General features: G+C 47.5%; 1 protein-coding gene across 6 annotated transcripts in view; it reads left to right on the forward strand.

The window, feature by feature from the left end:
- The window catches only part of LOC143781389 (uncharacterized), a 106520-nt gene that overhangs the window by 75104 nt on the left and 12034 nt on the right, over positions 1-19382 (forward strand). For 4 of the 6 annotated variants that reach the window (XR_013216682.1, XR_013216686.1, XR_013216683.1 and 1 more), the window contains exons 2-3: positions 10751-10870; positions 18473-18562. Coding sequence is in view for 1 of the 6 variants with exons in the window: in XM_077267983.1 (XP_077124098.1) it covers positions 10813-10870; positions 18473-18562 (148 nt within the window). In the remaining 5 variants the exon portion in view is untranslated. Of the gene's footprint in view, positions 1-10750; positions 10871-18194; positions 18260-18472; positions 18563-19382 lie in introns of those variants that run through there. The other 2 variants (XR_013216685.1, XR_013216684.1) reach the window with 2 other exon arrangements.

Genomic DNA, 19382 nt, shown 5'->3' on the forward strand with positions numbered 1-19382 from the left:
CCATTTTCCTCCACAATAGGCACCATAACCAACTCCACCTGCTGCGTCCTTGTAGATCTCGCAGTCAAAGGCATTCAGATCCTCCCGCTGAATAAGCGACCTGCCGTTATAATTTTCCAAGAAGCGCTGCCAAACAAGCAGGTTGTCCTTATGCTCTCTACTCAGACGGATAAAATGATGGGCCGACTGGACCCCCGCCGTAGCCCTGGACAATCTGCGGCAAAAAATCCTGCCTATCGGCATAATATGACACGCAAAATTCAGGCGGCCAAGCAACGACTGCAACTCCTTCAGAGTCGTTTTCCGCAATTTTCTGATCCTGAACACCTCCTTCTTAAGCACCAACAACTTGTCGTCCGGCAACCTGCACTCCATTTTTTCAGAATCAATCAAAATCCCTAGGAAACTCAACACCGTGCATGGGCCCTCCGTTTTATCCCACGCCAAAGGAACACCGAACTGTCCGGCCACCCATTCCATGGTAGCCAGTAGATGTCCACAGACCGCTGAATCCGGTGGACCAACAAACAAAAAATCATCCAAGTAATGAATGACCGAAGGAATATCCGAAACATCTCTAACTACCCATTCCAAAAAAGTACTGAAAGTCTCGAACAACGAGCAAGAAATCGAACAGCCCATAGGCAAACACCTGTCCAAGTAAAAAAAAAACTCCCACCAACAACCTAACAAAGGAATGCTCTGCGGGTGTACCGGCAAAAGCCTAAACGCTGACTCAATGTCAGTCTTTGCCAACAAGGCCCCGGCCCCATACCTCCGCACCCACTGCACAGCCACATCGAATGACTTGTACACAACGGAGCACAATTCCTCAGCAATCCCATCGTTAACAGAGGATCCCTTGGGATATGACAGATGCTGAATTAGCCGAAACTTATTCGGCTCCTTCTTAGGTACGACCCCGAGCAGGGAAACAATCACACCTGCCATGGGCAACGAACTAAACGGCCCCGCCATTCTTCCCAATTCGACCTCTTTTGCCAACTTAGCCGTAACAACCTCCGTATGCAAACTTGCTGACCTCAAATTTTTTGTAGAAAAGGGGACCACATGCGTAGGGTGAGGAATCTTAAAACCGTCAAGAAAACCATCCCTAATAACCTCCGCCTTTTGACGGTCTGGGTATCTATTTAGATAGGGGGCCATCTTTTGAAGCCTCACTGGCGTCACCCTCTTGACCGCCACCCACTGGAGGCTTGCCCCTTGATTTTTTGAAACACTTAGATGCCCCGTGTGAGGCCCCGTTACAATGTGAGCACACGTGTTTAAACTTGCAGGTAGCGCCATACTTGCACTGGCCGTCATTAAATTACCAGCAAGTCACCGTTCGTTCCTTTGCCCCCTGTGACCCCTGTCCTCCTCCACCTTGCCCTGACTGCTGACTGCTACCCCCCGCCCCCCTGAACGGACTGCCCATATCGCACAGGGGCCATCACCTTCAACCACAATCCAATGTCCTTTTGATCCCGGGCCTAACCGCTTTCCGCTGCCTAAATTGTTCATCGTATCGCAGCCAGGCCTGGCCCCCATAAGTACGATGTGCTTCTCCAATGGCATCAAAATAACAAAAAAAGGCCCGAGCAATTCTCTGGGGATTTCTCTCCTATAACACTCGCCAGAATGGCAAAAGCCTGCTGCCAGTTTACGAACATCTGAGGAATCAAGCGCCAACGTCTCTTTTCCTCCTCTTCCTTTTTGCTATCATCTTTCTTTCCTTTGTCCAAGTAAAATTTTTCCAAAGGAAGGAGAGAGAAAATCTCCACGTATTCATCCTTCCAAATTTTTTCCTTCACCTCTTTCTTCAAATGGGCCCCCATCGGGCCCTCAAAACACACGTAGACCTCTCCCTTCGCCCTATCATCTAACTTCACCGCATTGCTCTTCCCCATCTCAGTTTGCACCGACACCCCAGCCACTGGAGCCGGCGGCGCGCCCACACCATCCACCACCCCACCATCCAATCTCCTCAAAATCTGCGACATACCCGCCAAAAGCTCTCTAACGCCCGGAACTCCTGCACTACCACCCCCACCCCGCTCCGCTAACCCCGCCACACCCGGCACAGGAAAAAGACTGGACATATACTCACGGGGCTGCGCAGGTGCTGTGTCCCCACCAGCCATGCCTCATGAATCCTGCCGCTCTCCCTCGTCATGATGATCGCTCCCGGAGTCGTCGGTGCCACTCAGTTGCCCCAGGCCCGCGCCCCTGGCCTCCACGTCACCAGGGGGGACCGAGACTGTCGAAGGCGACCGGTCCCTCGACCTCCTGCTGGATCTCGACCTGGCATCCTCCGTAGGTCCTCCGTGCTCTTCAGCCAGACTGGCCCCTCTGGCCGCCGCTCCCGCGGCATGACCGCGTTCTGATCCCTGCCGAACCGCTGCAGCCCGCCTGCCCGACATCCTGCTCTGCCGACCTGTCCCCAAGCCGGGTGCACCGTGCGGCTGTGGTCCCGGTGCGCCCGCCGCTATCCCGTCCGCCTCCAGGCTCCTTGTTGGTGCTGCCCTCGCTGGGCTCCTTCCTCTCCCCGTCGCAGATGCCGCCGCCGCTGGAGCTGCTCCCCAGCGGGTCCTGGCTGTAGTCCCTGGCACTGCGGCACCCTATGCTAGGCCGCACTTCCAGCGTGGCTCTGACTTCCGGTGCAGTGCTGGCGACTGGTCGTGCCTGCACCGTCATCCCAGTGCCTCGTCGCCTCGCGCCGGCAGAGCCGCTGGATGGATTCCTGCCGGAGGAGGGGGCGGGCGGTGTGGCTGCGCCGCATCCCACAGCCCCCGCAGGGTCCCAGGAGGGGCTCCGCAGCCTACGTCTGCCGCGCGGTGTCACCTTGGGGGACAATCTCTCGGGCGGCCTCTTCCTCCTGGTCCTGCTGCCCCGGCTCCCGCTGTCTCTCAGCAGCCCAGTGAGCTGCTCCTCGAGCCATCCGGCCCTCCTGGACCGAGCCTCCCTACGCAGCTGGGCGACCAAGCTGTCCACTGTGGCCATGGTGAGTAAACGATGATCCCTTCCTGCACTTTTTCCCCAGCCCCCACCTCCTGATCCTAACAAAACCCCGCCCCATACCTAAACCTACCAATCCCGAGACACCTATTTATCTTTTTTTTTTAAATTCTCCACTCCTCCCCATGGCAATGCAGTCATGTGGGGGCTTCCTTTTAGCTGCACCCAATACAGCCCCCCCTCTGTCTTTCCCATCCACCACTCCCAGAAGTACCCAAACCCTCCTGGTAATGCCTCATAGAAACCCTGAATGCCCACTTTGAGGCAGAGCTTGCATAAACCCTGCCCCTTTCAATTTGGGACATCCCACTTTTTCAGGAATTGTGTATCTGAGCTGCCTGAGAAATTTTGGGATAGTTGGTCCGCTATGGTGTATCAAACTCTGCACCTGTGTATCCATCATATGACCAAGAAAGAATGAGAAGCAGAAATCTTGAAAAACACGAAGGAACTCGTAAACCCTGCCCCTTTCAGGCTGAGACACCCCAAATTTGGAGGCATTAGGTTTGTGGAGAGCCTCAGCAATTTTGGGCCAGTTGGCCAGTTTGGTGTAACGAGCTTTGTACCTGTATATCCATCACATGACCACATGAAATGAAGTAGATGTGACACCCCAGGGTCCTGGTTGTCACAGTGGCATTGCTTTCCTCACGGGGAGAGTGATGTCACACTTGGAAGCGAAGGAAGATCTTTTTATCAGGTAATCACAAGCACACAACATGTTCACACTCCAGGCCAGAAGGGGGAGCTCTGATCCTGCTTATGGGTGGCTCCCCTATAAATACATTCTGGTCTGGAGGGAAAGTTAGTTGGTGAGAGGAGTGAGTTCGTGCCAGACAGCAGACTGGAGCAGTCTGAGGCAGAGAGCAGTGTGATGGGCCGTGCAGCCTGAGGTGCTGCAGCTCCTGGATAGTGATATACAGAAGGAAGAACAGCATTTACTGAGTGCAGGAGAGCGAAGCACAGGAGAGTGACAATGGGGAGGACAACTGCGACTGGGCTACCTCCCTGGCAGAGTGCAGATTCCGGTAGCTGGAAGACCGAGGTTGTGTCGGACTCTAAGAGGCGCAGCAGAAACCATCAGGACAGCTGGACTACATGTAACCTGTCCACCCTAACACCCAGGAGGCACAGTGGCACATAGAGCCCGGGTAGTGATAGAGACCCTGTAAAAAGGCTCGAGCCACCTGTCATACGGGTTTGTGTCCCACCTTTATGGAGGACTGGGAGAACTGTGAGGACCTTGTCAGAAGCCATAGGCAGTAAGGGACTACAACATCAAAGTGCTAGTAGGAAGGCTTTAATCTCCACCTGGTAAAGGGGACCCTGAACTTGCTTCCAAGCCAGCCGGACCCTGCCTGTACCTGTGATCTGATGCCCTGGACTGCGGTTGCCTGAAGCCGTCAGTAAACCAGGTAAAGAGACTGCAAACCTGTGTCCTCCATTCTTTACTGCACCACTCACCATCCTCATCTATACACTGGGAGTCCTGGGGACCTACTTCACCTTTGGGAAGTTATACCTCCTAGCTGCCATAACATCACCCCAGAGGACAACTTTAAGCAGCATCGGTCCCCACTGACCGAATGCTACAGGTGGCGTCACAAACACAAACTTTATTACAACTCCCTTTAAAGACATTCCTTTAACATGGGCGCCCAGTGACATCCCCCTTTAAGTACCGGAACCGGTACCGAGCATCCCCACGGCCCTGGAGGGCGACTCATCGAAATTGTTAGGAAAAATATGATTGAATTCTAGCAAAACTTTTCACTTACAATGAATAAAATATCTTTGAGCCCCTGGAGCATGTGACACCTGCAGTCTATAATGTGTCCTATTCAAGTAGATGGCACGAGACTCCTAAGTGCAGTGATTAGATATGACGACACTGCTGCAGCAATGTAAAAAAAGACCAGTGGTGTGCGACCGAGAGGCTGCGCTGGAGCTGCAATTAGCAAGTAAGGCTGATATTGATATTAAAGACGTATTCTGGTCTTGGGGTACAAGTCTGCCGTCACTCTATGTGAATGTAGGGATTCTCCAGCGCCGTCGCATTTTCATATTTCCGGCCACATTACAACTAGACATGTCTGGTCTCTCTCAATTCACCTGCATTGAGCTAGGCCACACATGTCTAGTTGGCACATGACAACATGTATGAAAATCACATACTTGCAGTCACATGCCCACCGCTTGTAACACCAGCATAGGAGAATCTAAAGATTCACAAGTCTGCAGTAACATACAATACCCAATCCTCTGGAAGAATGTGCTGTGAAAATAGGCAACACCCTTAAAAGTATTTGAAATGTTTTAAAATGGGCTAAGAGCAGAAATGTATTAAAGTACCCTTTACTCACATGTTTAATCCCATGCACACCAGTACCGCCACTGTACTGATCGACACATGACCGCTGCAGCCAGTGACTGGCCTCAGCAGCGATATTTACATGTACAGCATGTAAGCATTGAGGCCAATAATTGGCTGCAGCGTTGGTATAAAATGATCAGCATGATGTCATGTGTGCAGGAGCAGCAATGACCACCGGAGCCGCTGAGATCCTCCCTGTGGTACTGAGAATCCTCCCTGTGGTACTGAGAATCCTCCCTGTGGTACGCGGTAGAATTTGTGGTAGCTGTTAATAGACTACAGATGTTATTGGCCATGAAACACGCGGCAGAAGGTGCACCTCTGACTCACCTGAAAGCGGACTGTAACCGCGAGCTGAGGGGCTGTTGTGATGGTGGAATGAATAAGTAATGGATACTAAGTTATTTTTACACATTTCCTTCTCTTAGGCAGTAATTCTTCAAAGCTGGTGTTCTGAATGCTGATCTTGATGAGGGTCTGCTGGAGTAAGAGACACCAAATCCTTGAAGAAGCGTGCTCCTCTTAATGAATTTGGCGCATTTTTCATTTGCCATGAACCAGTGTAAGAAATGTACTCTAGGCCGTGACTAAAGAACATTTTTATTATAATTTTTCATTATTTTTATGGCATAATGTAGGATACATTTTTAGGTTGTTCTTGGTCACATTCCTTTCCTGTCATGTTGTGGCCATCTTTGAAAAAGGAAGAAGAAGAAGAAGAAGAGTTGGTAAAAAACCCATTGCCTTACTCTGTTTAAAAATCTCAGACAAGGTTCTCATCGATACAATCTTTTATTAAAATATATAGGAAAACATATTCTAAATCACTTCTGCGTGTAAGAGTATTTAGAATAAAAGCTGATTTCCTAGTCAGTCCTTACACAGAGAAGGCAGTGTTTTCGTGGAAATCCTATTAAGAGGTGAGGTGATTACTACGTGTCAGAGTGGACTTTCATGTTTGTACAAAACCTGCAGCTTCCAACTTGAATAGAGAACAATACGTCCTCTAAGTCCTGACAGCGTGAAGCTTTCAGAATTATTCAAGCCGTGATTTCTAGAAAGGTTCTTCAAGCATTCAATCATTTGTGCTCTCAAGGTACTAGCTGGGGCACTAAGTAATGGGCAGATATGAGGAGTCCAGAACATGATCATTCATTGTTAAATTATAGAAAATTGAGAATTGTACACCAACCAACCATTTTAGATGTCCTCCTTCGATACAAAGAAAAAGTACCGTAGTCCGTAGATGTATCGAAGGAGGACATCTAAAATAGCATGACCTAAATAGTGAATAACAGTTCAAAAAGTCTAGCAAACATTATGGATCACTGGAATGAATATTGAATGTATTAGGCTGGGGTCACACTTGGCGTAAGACAATACGCCACGTATTATACGTCCGTACTACGGCCGTAATACGGAGAAATGTTCCCAAAATATTGATCCGTAGTCAGGGTGTGTCAGCGTATTTTGCGCATGGCAAAACCGACATCTAATGGATTTATGTGCTCAAATGTTAGGGAAAACATATATACAGTATATATATATATATATGTCATTGAGACACATATATATATATTCTGTATTTAGATTTCATTCAGCGCGATATCTGTGAAAAGTCGGTAATTCAATTGCCGGCTTTTCATTTCTCCTGCACAAACCCGACATGATATGAGACATGATTACATACAGTAAACCATCTCATATCCCCTTTTTTTTTTGCATATTCCACACTACTAATGTTAGTAGTGTGTATGTGCAAAATTTTAGCTCTGTAGCCGCTGAAATAAAGGGTTAAATGGCGGAAAAAATTGGCGTGGGCTCCCGCGCAATTTTCTCCGCCAGAGTGGTAAAGCCAGTGACTGAGGGCAGATATTAATAGCCAGGAGAGGGTCCATGGTTATTGGCCCCCCCCCGTGGCTAAAAACATCTGCCCCCAGCCACCCCAGAAAAGGCACATCTGGAAGATGCGCCTATTCTGGCACTTGGCCACTCTCTTCCCACTCCCTGTAGCAGTGGGATATGGGGTAATGAAGGGTTAATGCCACCTTGCTATTGTAAGGTGACATTAAGCCAGATTAATAATGGAGAGGCGTCAATTATGTCACCTATCCATTATTAATCCAATTGTTGGAAAGGGTTAAAACACACACACACATGATTTAAAAGTATTTTAATGAAATAAACACAGCGGTTGTTGTAATAATTTATTGCTCTCTCAATCCATTTCCAGGCCCTCGCTTGGCAAAATAATAAACGCACAAGATACATACCTTCTGATGTCCGATCACGTCCCACGATGTAATCCATCTGAAGGGGTTAACTAATATTACAGGCACGAGCTGCGATAAACCACTCGCTCGTGCCTGTAATCCCCGGGTGCTGAAAGGAAAGCAGGATCTGTACTTACATTGAGTCACGGTGATGCGCCCCTGCTGGATGTTCTCATGAACTGCAGCCTGGGAACTTTTTCCCACGCTCCAGGTCATATGAGGACATCCACCAGGGGGCGCATCACCGCGACTGAAGGAAATGTAGGTCAATGACCTACATTTCATTCATTCTCCGGGGAATTACAAGCACGAGCACCGCTGCATTTAGCAGGGCTCCTGCCTGTAATATTAGTTAACCCCTTCAGATGGATTACTTCGTGGGACGTGATCTGACATCAGAAGGTATGTATCTTGTGCGTTTATTATTTTGCCAAGCGAGGGTGTTGCTGATGGATTGAGAGAACAATAAATTATTACAACAACCGCTGTGTTTATTTCATTAAACTACTTTTAAATCATGTGTGTGTGTGTTTTTTAATCCTTTCCAACAATTGGATTAATAATGGATAGGTGTCATAATTGACGCCTCTCCATTATTAATCTGGCTTAATGTCACCTTACAATAGCAAGGTGGCATTAACCCTTCATTACCCCATATCCCACCGCTACAGGGAGTGGGAAGAGAGTGGCCAAGTGCCAGAATAGGCGCATCTTCCAGATGTGCCTTTTCTGGGGTGGCTGGGGGCAGATGTTTTTAGCCGGGGGGGGGGGGGGGCAATAACCATGGACCCTCTCCTGGCTATTAATATCTGCCCTCAGTCACTGGCTTTACCACTCTGGCGGAGAAAATTGCGCGGGAGCCCACGCCAATTTTTTCCGCCATTTAACCCTTTATTTCAGCAGCTACAGAGCTGAAATTTTGCACATACACACTACTAACATTAGTAGTGTGGAATATGCAAAAAAAAAGGGGATATGAGATGGTTTACTGTATGTAAACCATGTCTCATATCCTGTCGGGTTTGTGCAGGAGAAATGAAAAGTCGGCAATTGAATTACCGACTTTTCACTAATTGAATTTCCGACTTTTCACTAACACCGCTGCGTATTTCTCGCAAGTCACACTGTTGGTCCGTGTGGAATCCGTATTTTTCTCGCCCCCATAGACTTTCATTAGCGTTTTTTTTTGCGCAATACGCTGACAAACGCAGCATGCTGCGATTTTGTACGGCCGTAGAAAGCCGTATAATACTGAACCGTAATATACGGCTAATAGGAGCAGCCCCATTGAGAATAATTGTGTCGTATGTAATGCGAGTTTTACGGACGTAGTTTCTGCGCTCTTACGTCCGTAAAACTCGCATGTGTGACGCCGGCCTTAATGTTAAAGATGGCACCACCGTTCAGGTCTCCTGCATCCTCTTCTGGCCGCAGAGGTGACCAAAGTAGGATCACTAGATGAATATAGTTTTTTTTAAATTTTAAGATCATGCTGTGCTAAAAAACTAAAATTGGTGAAAATGTTTTTAAGAATATATTTTCAATAGGATTTGCTTTTATTTAACTGATCATTTTTTTCCATTTTCTTTATCGGAATATGGGGTAGGCATTTATCTGAGCTGCTGTGACAATGGCCGCAGAGGGTTGCTTTATAGCAGCTACTGTGGCGAAATAGCTGTCAAAAAGCAACAGAACATGCTCTGTGACATAAGCAGAGGTCACTGTGCAGTGAGGGGGAAGAGGTGAGCTGCTCCTATTACCTTTTGTCAGTAGGGTGATCTTGTTCTCTGCCTTCCTTTTCATAAAAGATGACTCCTACCAGTGATGACACTGAGACGACTGCTGACCCTGTATACATAGCACAAGCTTTAGGCCTCACTCAGACATCCATGAATCATGTACGGGTTCTATCTGTGTTTTTCACGGATATAATCACCCATGGGGCTGTTCACATTTCTGCGGGGTTTTTTTTGCAGACTGTGTGTCCAGAAAAAAATCACGGAGACGTGTCTGTGTTTGATCACAGACAGCACATGGATGGCATCAGACTTTGCAACGGATAGCTTTGTAATTTATTTATTATTTTTTTCATATGAGAAAATCACTGATGGTAAAAACTGAAACACTGACAGAACTTGGATGAAAATCTTATTCCCTCTCCCTATTGAAAGAGAGATAGATGTCAGTCGAGTGAGTGGCAGACAACAATGCCATGTGTACGGCCAACTTTAGCCTATTCATAGGGCACAGTGACCCGAGGTCATCTTGTATCCTAATTTCATTTTTGTGAACAGAAGCTACAGTTGGAAATACATGTATTGTCATCGAGTCAAAAGGTAACCTACAGTTTGTGAGGTATACTGTATATTTGACATTAAGGGATTATTATTCTATTAATTTCATCAGATTTAGCAGTCACTGATCAACCAAGCATCTATGGGATTGTATATATGAGCAGAGAGCGCAATGTCTACTACTACGCTTGATATACAGTATATACCAGTTTAATAAGTCCAGGAATTATCCCAATTCTCATGTTCTGTAACTAGCCAAGCAGTTCTTTTTAATGGGCAGGTCCTCTTCATCAGCATCCTGCAGCCCCATAGGAGCTGGAACTTTCATCCTAACCTTCACTTCCCAGCATTCATTGCTCCTACCTCTGTTCGGAACAGAAAGCCCAACAGATAGAAGAGAAGGAACAGAGAAACAAAGTTTCCCATTACTACCAACTTCCAAAAACCTGTCCCTATGCTAGAGATGGATTACGCTTTACAACAGTCAGAGAACAGCAAGGCAGAAGAACACCTAGTGACCGGCAGTTTTAGGAAACATTTTTTCAGCAGGTAAGACAACACAATCTTGAAATAAAGTGAATGGCAGATTGTTTGTTTAACACGCCATCAGGTGAGGTTAAGTTATCTTAAGGTTCACTGTAGAGTTTATTCACTGAAAAAAAAATCTTTAAAAACCTGAAACAGTTCAAGAAGCATTCCCCTTAATTTATTATTTCCTAAAACTTTGTAAATGTTAGTGTAGTGTAAGTTTCGAAATATACTCACCTATTGCCATTTTCTCTGGTTTCCAGTAACTTTCCAGTTGTCTTCTGAGTCAAGTGAAAGTCAGTAGGAATCTCCATAGACTTACAAAATGACAAAGCCGGCGGGATTGTTAGTGAAGCTTTGCTGCTCTCTAGAGTCACAAATAGGTATTTTATATTCCTCTTTTTGGTGCTGATTCATAGCTTGGCATTAATACATGTAACATGAGGATACAACAATTGTTAATAATTTGAGCATAAATAAAATAATAAGATTATTTTCTGATTGCAAATAAAAAAGAAACATTCAGAGGTTTGGTAATCATAAATGTTAAATTATTTTGTTTTAAACAGGGCTGTGATTCTTTCCCTCTGACTTGCATGTTGGTTAGCTTTACGGGCAACTGCAATAATATCCTCAGTCTGGGCCCCTATCCTGTAATAATTTCCCCTGTCCATTATTATGTCCCCCAATGACATTCTGTAATAGTGTCCCACCCTGGTGCCCATCTTGTGATAATGACCCAAACCTATATTGTAATAATTTCCCTCATCATGTAATAATGTCCCCTGTCCCAGCTTCCATCCTTGCCGACAGTCAGTCAGAATGTTCCTCATCGTTGTCCCTACCTGTAAAAATATCCTCTGTCCTGGGCCCTTTTTGTAATAATGTTCTCTAACTTGACCCCTTCCAGTAATAATGTGCTTCTTCTTGTCTCTCATCCTATAATAATGCTGCCTATCCTTGCCCCAGTCCTGTAAAAATGTCCCCTATTTGCAAATAATGCACCCCATCCTGTCCCTGTCATGTAATAATGTCCCTAATCCTGCAATCCAGACCCACTCCTGTATTAATGCCCTCCATCCTGTTCTGTCTCCATCCTGTAATAATGTCCCCCATCCAGGCACTGCTCCTGTAGCAATATCCCCCATCCTGTTCTGTCTCCATCCTGTAATAATGTCCCCCATCCAGGCCCCGCTCCTGTAGTAATGTCCCACATCCTGTTCTGTATCCATCCTCTAATAATGTCCCCATCCAGGCCCTGCTCCTGTAGTAATGTCCCCCATCCTGTTGTCTCCATTCTGTAAAAATGTCCCCCATCCAAGCCCCGCTCCTGTAGGAATGTCTTTCATCCTGTTCTGTCTCCATCCTGTAATAATGTTCCCCATCCAAGCCCCGCTCCTGTAGGAATGTCTTCCATCCTGTTCTGTCTCCATCCTGTAATAATGTTCCCCATCCAAGCCCCGCTCCTGTAGGAATGTCCCCCATCCTGTTCTGTCTCCATCTTGTTATAATGTCCCCCATCCAGGCCCTGCTCCTGTAGTAATGTCCCCAAACTGTTCTGGCTCCATCCTGTGATAATGTCCCCCATCCAGGCCCCGCTCCTGTAGTAATGTCCCCAAACTGTTCTGGCTCCATCCTGTGATAATGTCCCCCATCCAGGCCCCGCTCCTGTAGTAATGTCTTCCATCCTGTTCTGTCTCCATCCTGTAATAATGTCCCACATCCAGGCCCCACTCCTGTAGGAACGTTCTCCATCCTGTTCTGTCTCCATCCTGTAATAATGTCCCCCATCCACGCCCACTCCTGAATTAATGTCCCCATCCTATTTGTCTCCTTCCTGTATCAATGTCCCCATCCAAGCCCCACTGCTGTAGAAATGTCCCCCAACCTGTTCTGTCTCCATCCAGTAATAATGTCCCTATCCAAGCCCCACTCCTGTAGTAATGTCCCCCATCCTGTTCTGTCTCCATCCTGTAATAATGTCCCCATCCAGGCCCCGCTCCTGTAGTAATGTCCCCCATCCTGTTCTGTCTCCATCCTGTAATAATGTCCCCATCCAAGCCCCGCTCTGGTAGGGATGTCCCCCTCCTGTTCTGTCTCCATCCTGTAATAATGTCCCCATCCAGGCCCTGCTCCTGTAGGAATATCCCCCATCCTGTTCTGTCTCTATCCTGTAATAATGTCCCTATCCAAGCCCCGCTCCTGTAGGAATGTCCCCCATTGTGTTCTGTCTCCATCCTGTAATAATGTCCCCATCCAGGCCCAGCTCCTGTAGTAATGTCCCCATCCTGTTCTGTCTCCATCCTGTAATAATATCCCCCATCCAAGCCCTGCTCCTGAAGTAATGCCCCCTATCCAGTTCTGTCTCCATCCTGTAATAATGTCCCCCATCCAGGCCCCGTTCCTATAGTAATGTCCCCCATCCTGTTCTGTCTTCATCCTGTAATAATGTCCCCATCCAAGCCCCACTCCTGTAGTAATGTCCCCCATCCTGTTCTGTCTTCATCCTGTAATAATATCCCCCATCCAAGCCCTGCTCCTTTAGTAATGCCCCCTATCCAGTTCTGTCTCCATCCTGTAATAATGTCCCCATCCAGGCCCAGCTCCTGAAGTAATGTCCCCATCCTGTTCTGTCTCCATCCTGTAATAATATCCCCCATCCAAGCCCTGCTCCTGTAGTAATGCCCCCTATCCAGTTCTGTCTCCATCCTGTAATAATGTCCCCCATCCAGGCCCCATTCCTATAGTAATGTCCCCCATCCTGTTCTGTCTTCATCCTGTAATAATGTCCCCATCCAAGCCCCGCTCCTGTAGGAATGTCCTCCATCCTGTTCTGTCTCCATCCTGTAATAATATCCCCCATTCAAGCCCTGCTCCTATAGTAATGTCCCCCATCCTGTTCTGTCTTCATCCTGTAATAATGTCCACCATCCAGGCCCCGCTCCTGTAGTAATGTCCCCATCCTGTTCTGTCACCATCCTGTAATAATGTCCCCATCCAGGCCCCGCTCCTGTAGTAATGTCCCCCATCCTGTTCTGTCTCCATCCTGTAATAATGTCCCCCATCCAAGCCCCGCTCCTGTAGGCATGTCCTCTATCCTGTTCTGTCTCCTTCCTATAATAATGTCCCCATCCAGGCCCCACTCCTGTAGGAACGTTCTCCATCCTGTTCTGTCTCCATCCTGTAATAATGTCCCCCATCCACGCCCACTCCTGAATTAATGTCCCCATCCTATTTGTCTCCTTCCTGTATCAATGTCCCCATCCAAGCCCCACTGCTGTAGAAATGTCCCCCAACCTGTTCTGTCTCCATCCAGTAATAATGTCCCTATCCAAGCCCCACTCCTGTAGTAATGTCCCCCATCCTGTTCTGTCTCCATCCTGTAATAATGTCCCCATCCAGGCCCCGCTCCTGTAGTAATGTCCCCATCCTGTTCTGTCTCCATCCTGTAATAATGTCCCCATCCAAGCCCCTCTCTGGTAGGGATGTCCCCTTCCTGTTCTGTCTCCATCCTGTAATAATGTCCCCATCCAGGCCCTGCTGCTGTAGGAATGTCCCCCATCCTGTTCTGTCTCCATCCTGTAATAATGTCCCCATCCAGGCCCGGCTCCTGTAGTAATGTCCCCATCCTGTTTTTTCTCCATCCTGTAATAATGTCACACATCCAAGCCCCGCTCCTGTAGTAATGTCCCCCATCCTGTTCTGTCTCCATCCTGTGATAATGTCCCCCATCCAAGCCCTGCTCCTGTAGTAATGTCCCCATCCTGTTCTGTCTCCATCCAGTAATAATGTCCCTATCCAAGCCCCACTCCTGTAGTAATGTCCCCCATCCAAGCCCCGCTCCTGTATTAATGCCCTCCATCCTGTTCTGTCTCCATCCTGTAATAATGTCCCCCATCCAAGCCCCGCTCCTGTAGTAATGTCCTCCATCCTGTTCTGTCTCCATCCTGTAATAATGTCCCCATCCAAGCCCTGCTCCTGTAGTAATGTCCTCCATCCTGTTCTGTCTCCATCCTGTAATAATGTCCCCCATCCAGGCCCCTCTCCTGTAAGAATGTCCTCCATCCATGTCCCGATTCTGTAGTCATGTCCTATTGTAATAATCCTCCCATTCTGGCCGCCATCCTATGATAATGTCCCCCATCCAAGCCCCGCTCCTGTAGTAATGTCCTCCATCCTGTTCTGTCTCCATCCTATGATAATGTCCCCATCCAAGCCCTGGTCTTGTCATAATGTCCTCCAACCTAGTCCCTTTTTTTATAATAATGTTCTCCATACTGTGCCCTATCCTTTAATAATGTCTGACATCCTGTAATAATGCCCCATATATTGGCCACCGGTTCCTTAATAATGTCCTCCATCCTAGAACAACTTCCCCATCCGGTAATAATCTCCTCCATTCTCTTCTGCAACATATTTAAATAAAATATAAATGATTCCTCTTACCTATCCCCGCTATCCCACGGCGAGCAGTCCTCTTCATCCTCGATAGCAGGAACACAGGAGCGGACGGCTCATGGCAGTGACATCACATGCCGCCATAGACGAGCACGCTGATCTCAGCTGCCGACCTTTGATTGCCCAGCAGTCTGTATAGTGATTATGGTGACTGCGGTGCAGGGGGCAGGGGGCAGGGTTGACAATATGATTTTTTTATTTTCTCTGGGCAACCTATCCAAAAATCATAGACAGCCAATGCTTTTTACGGACACATTGGAAAACTATTAAAAACCATTAAGATTTTAGATGATATATGTTTGTAGGCCATAGATCTGAAACAAATACATTAATTGCATTCACTGTTAACTGCAAAATGATTTTTATTAGAGGTATAATAAGCTGTAGAAATCTCTTCAACCTTTAAATTTTATTTTAACAGACAGGTAAAAATACTCCCCTATTTTTACAGACTGTCCAGGAATTAGTGGATGGTTGGCACCTCTAGCTGCTGATTCTCTGCACCGCAATACATTTTAGCTGAATGTGCATCCAAGGACGCTGACATTGTAACGCCCCTGGCCAGGACCATCTGTTATAGAGGATTCAGCTATGGAATTGATTCAACACAAGCATGAGAGCCCCTCAAAGTGTCTTTTGGGGACATTATATTGTCGGGCCCTCAAACTGCCTGTTTTCGCTGTTAGGAACATTTTGTGTGTGGAGGCTCTTATTCTGCTGGTAGGTATGAGGGCCTTCATACTGTGTGAGGAGCTGTGGGCCATCATAAATCCTATTGGGGCTGTGGGGGACATCATATTCTGTGTGTGGGCCCTCATACTGTGTGGTGGGCTGTGGAGACCCTCATTCTGCCTGTGAGGCCTGTGGGGACATTACTTTGTGTGTGGGGGCTCTTACTGTGTGGTGGGCTGTGGGGACCCTCATTCTGCCTGTGAGGACTGTGGGGGACATTATTTTTTGTGTGTGGGCCCTCATACTGTGTGGTGGGCCCTCATACTGTGTGATGGGCTGCGGGGACCCTCATTTTGCCTGTGAGGCCTGTGGGGGACATTACTTTGTGTGTGGGGGCCCTCATACTGTGTGGTGGGCTGTGGGGACCCTCATTCTGCCTGTGAGGACTGTGGGGGACATTATTTTTTGTGTGTGGGCCCTCATACTGTGTGGTGGGCTGTGGGGACCCTCATTCTGCCTGTGAGGCCTGTGGGGGACATTACTTTGTGTGTGGGGGCCCTCATACTATGTGGTGGGCTGTGGGGACCCTCATTCTGCCTGTGAGGACTGTGGGAGACATTATTTTGTGTGTGTGGGCCCTCATACTGTGTGGTGGGCTGCGGGGACCCTCATTTTGCCTGTGAGGCCTGTGGGGGACATTACTTTGTGTGTGGGGGCCCTCATACTATGTGGTGGGCTGTGGGGACCCTCATTCTGCCTGTGAGGACTGTGGGGGGCATTATTTTGTGTGGGGGCCCTCATACTGTGTGGTGGGCTGCGGGGACCCTCATTTTGCCTGTGAGGCCTGTGGGGGACATTACTTTGTGTGTGGGGGCCCTCATACTATGTGGTGGGCTGTGGGGACCCTCATTCTGCCTGTGAGGACTGTGGGAGACATTATTTTGTGTGTGTGGGCCCTCATACTGTGTGGTGGGCTGCGGGGACCCTCATTTTGCCTGTGAGGCCTGTGGGGGACATTACTTTGTGTGTGGGGGCCCTCATACTGTGTGGTGGGCTGTGGGGACCCTCATTCTGCCTGTGAGGACTGTGGGAGGCATTATTTTGTGTGTGTGGGCCCTCATACTGTGTGGTGGGCTGTGGGGACCCTCATTCTGCCTGTGAGGACTGTGGGAGGCATTATTTTGTGTGTGTGGGCCCTCATACTGTGTGGTGGGCTGTGGGGACCCTCATTCGGCTTGTGAGGACTGTGTGGGACATTATTTTGTGTGTGGATATGAAGGGACAGCGGACAGTAGCCATTACTGAGCTGCTACTTCATCACGCCCTGGCACTTAACAGAAACTTGTGGGTCCTGGCAAGGTCTTAGTGTTGTGAGGACTTTTGCCTGTGCAGGCCATTGGTAGCCTATGGTATTGGCTGGCCAGGACCACAAGTTCCACAGATTAATAAAGTAAACTTCCATGCAAACATGGGGTCTTTACTGAACTTGGTAAGAGTTATTTACAAGTGGTAGCAGGTACACAGTCTTCTGGATGTTTTTTTCACAGTGAAACACATCTTCACACACGGTATCCTTCTAATGTGTAATATGCTCCAGGGCCGGTATAGCACACTATTTTGCTCTACTTCATCACAATCTAGCTTGTCGCCACAGTACTCATCAGCAGATGTCTCTACCTGCTCAGCTGTTCCGCATCCTATCACTATGGACGCCCTGGTGCGGAGCTGGCTGTCAGTCAGCGTTTCTACGAAAGCTGGAGGCTCGCAAGATGGGTAAAGTCCATTTCCTCCCAGCAGCCTGACTGTCAGTGCGGCGGTCACACTGCTTTAGAACACTGTTAATGTGCATATTACCCCAATATCTGCAGCTAAATAGCATTTTGGGACTTGACAGTTTCCCTTTGAGATATCAGTATAACTCACTAAAGGTACCTTCACACGAAACGACTTTGTAACGATATCGCTAGCGATCCGTGACGTTGCAGCGTCCTGGCTAGCGATATCGTTTAGTTTGACACGCAGCAGCGATCAGGATCCTGCTGTGATGTCGCTGGTCGCTGAATAAAGTTCAGAACTTTATTTGGTCGTCCGATCGCCGTGTATCGTTGTGTTTGACAGCAAAAGCAACGATACCAGCGATGTTTTACACTGGTAACCAGGGTAAACATCGGGTTACTAAGCGCAGGGCCGCGCTTAGTAACCCGATGTTTACCCTGGTTACCAGTGTAAAATGTAAAAAAAACAAACAGTACATACTTACATTCGCATCCCCCGCCGTCTGCTTCCCGCACTGACTGAGCGCCGCAAAGTGAAAGCACAGCACAGCGGTGACGTCACCGCTGTGCCCTGCTACTGCCGGCGCTCAGTCAGTCAGTCAGTGCAGGAAGCGGACGCCGGGGGACGCGCAGGTGAGTATGTACTGTTTGTTTTTTTTACATTTTACGCTGGTAACCAGGGTAAACATCGGGTTACTAAGCGCGGCCCTGCGCTTAGCAACCCGATGTTTACCCTGATTACCCGGGGACCTCGGCATCGTTGGTCGCTGGAGAGCAGTCTGTGTGACAGCTCTCCAGCGACCAAACAGCGACGCTGCAGCGATCGGCATCGTTGTCGCTATCGCTGCAGCGTCGTTTCGTGTGAAGGTACCTTTAGCATACATAATCTCTAACAGTAGAGGTCTTCTACCGGTGGCTCTGCAACTGTTGTAAAACCCCAAGTCCCAGCATGACAGTTGGGGAGCCACAGGTTGGAGACCACTGGACTAGATGGTGGAAAATCACCATAATAACACAATGAATCATACTCTGACACTGCATATTTGAATACTAATAATCTTATAGCTGAAATGTTTACAGCTTTAAAAAAGAAAGCGAGAAAACCTCTCCAAAAGAGCATCTCGTTCAGAAGACCCCCACAAAGTACAGCAGATGCCGGATTCATCATTGGTAATTTTTTTCAGTCACTTTTCTTTTTCTGTCTTGTGATATTCACTGACATTTTTTGTGCCAAATTCATCAAAATTGTGCACCTGGTTCATAAATTTTGTGAAAAATCAAAATTTTTCTGTCTTTAACTGTTTTTACGACTTTTTAACTAAAAAAAAAGTCGCATGTATTGTAAAATGATGCAAACATTTTTGGTGTACATAAAATCACTCCAGGAACCAAAGGACAAATTTTGCAATTTTTTTTTCTTATTCAAAATTTTTATTGTTTTATAATACAATACACAACTAAAACAAACATGTCAACAGGTTCAAACGAACACACCATATGGCATAATAACTACTGAAATAGAGAATTGTTAAGTTACATGAAAGCAAACAACTCCATACGGTGCCAACAGTAGTTTGCAAAAGACAATTGCCAACCTGATAAACGAAATAACAAGAAGAGAAAAGAGAAGAAATGTTTATAGGGACCATGAGGACAAATCACTAAGGCAGACAGAGTATGTACTATGCTACCGGCATATCAAATATCATAAAAGGATAAGGTAGCAATTATCTTAGCATATTTTGGTACATCGATGAGGATAAGAAGGATTCCCAATGAAACCATTTTGCAGCCACTTTGTTAGCTGCCTCTTGTGTATGGGCTATCAGGGATTCCATCCGGTGATCTCTAGCCACCTCCCCAAACCATTCCTCAAGCGAAGGGGGGTCTAAAGACTTCCAGTGTCGTGGAATTACCACCTTATGGCCTGAAGAAGGTGCCACAATAATGATTTCTTAAAAGCATTCTTAGGCATGGGAAACATTAATAG

This window comes from Ranitomeya variabilis, chromosome 6, assembly GCF_051348905.1.
Source record: "Ranitomeya variabilis isolate aRanVar5 chromosome 6, aRanVar5.hap1, whole genome shotgun sequence".
Taxonomy (NCBI): domain Eukaryota; kingdom Metazoa; phylum Chordata; class Amphibia; order Anura; family Dendrobatidae; genus Ranitomeya; species Ranitomeya variabilis.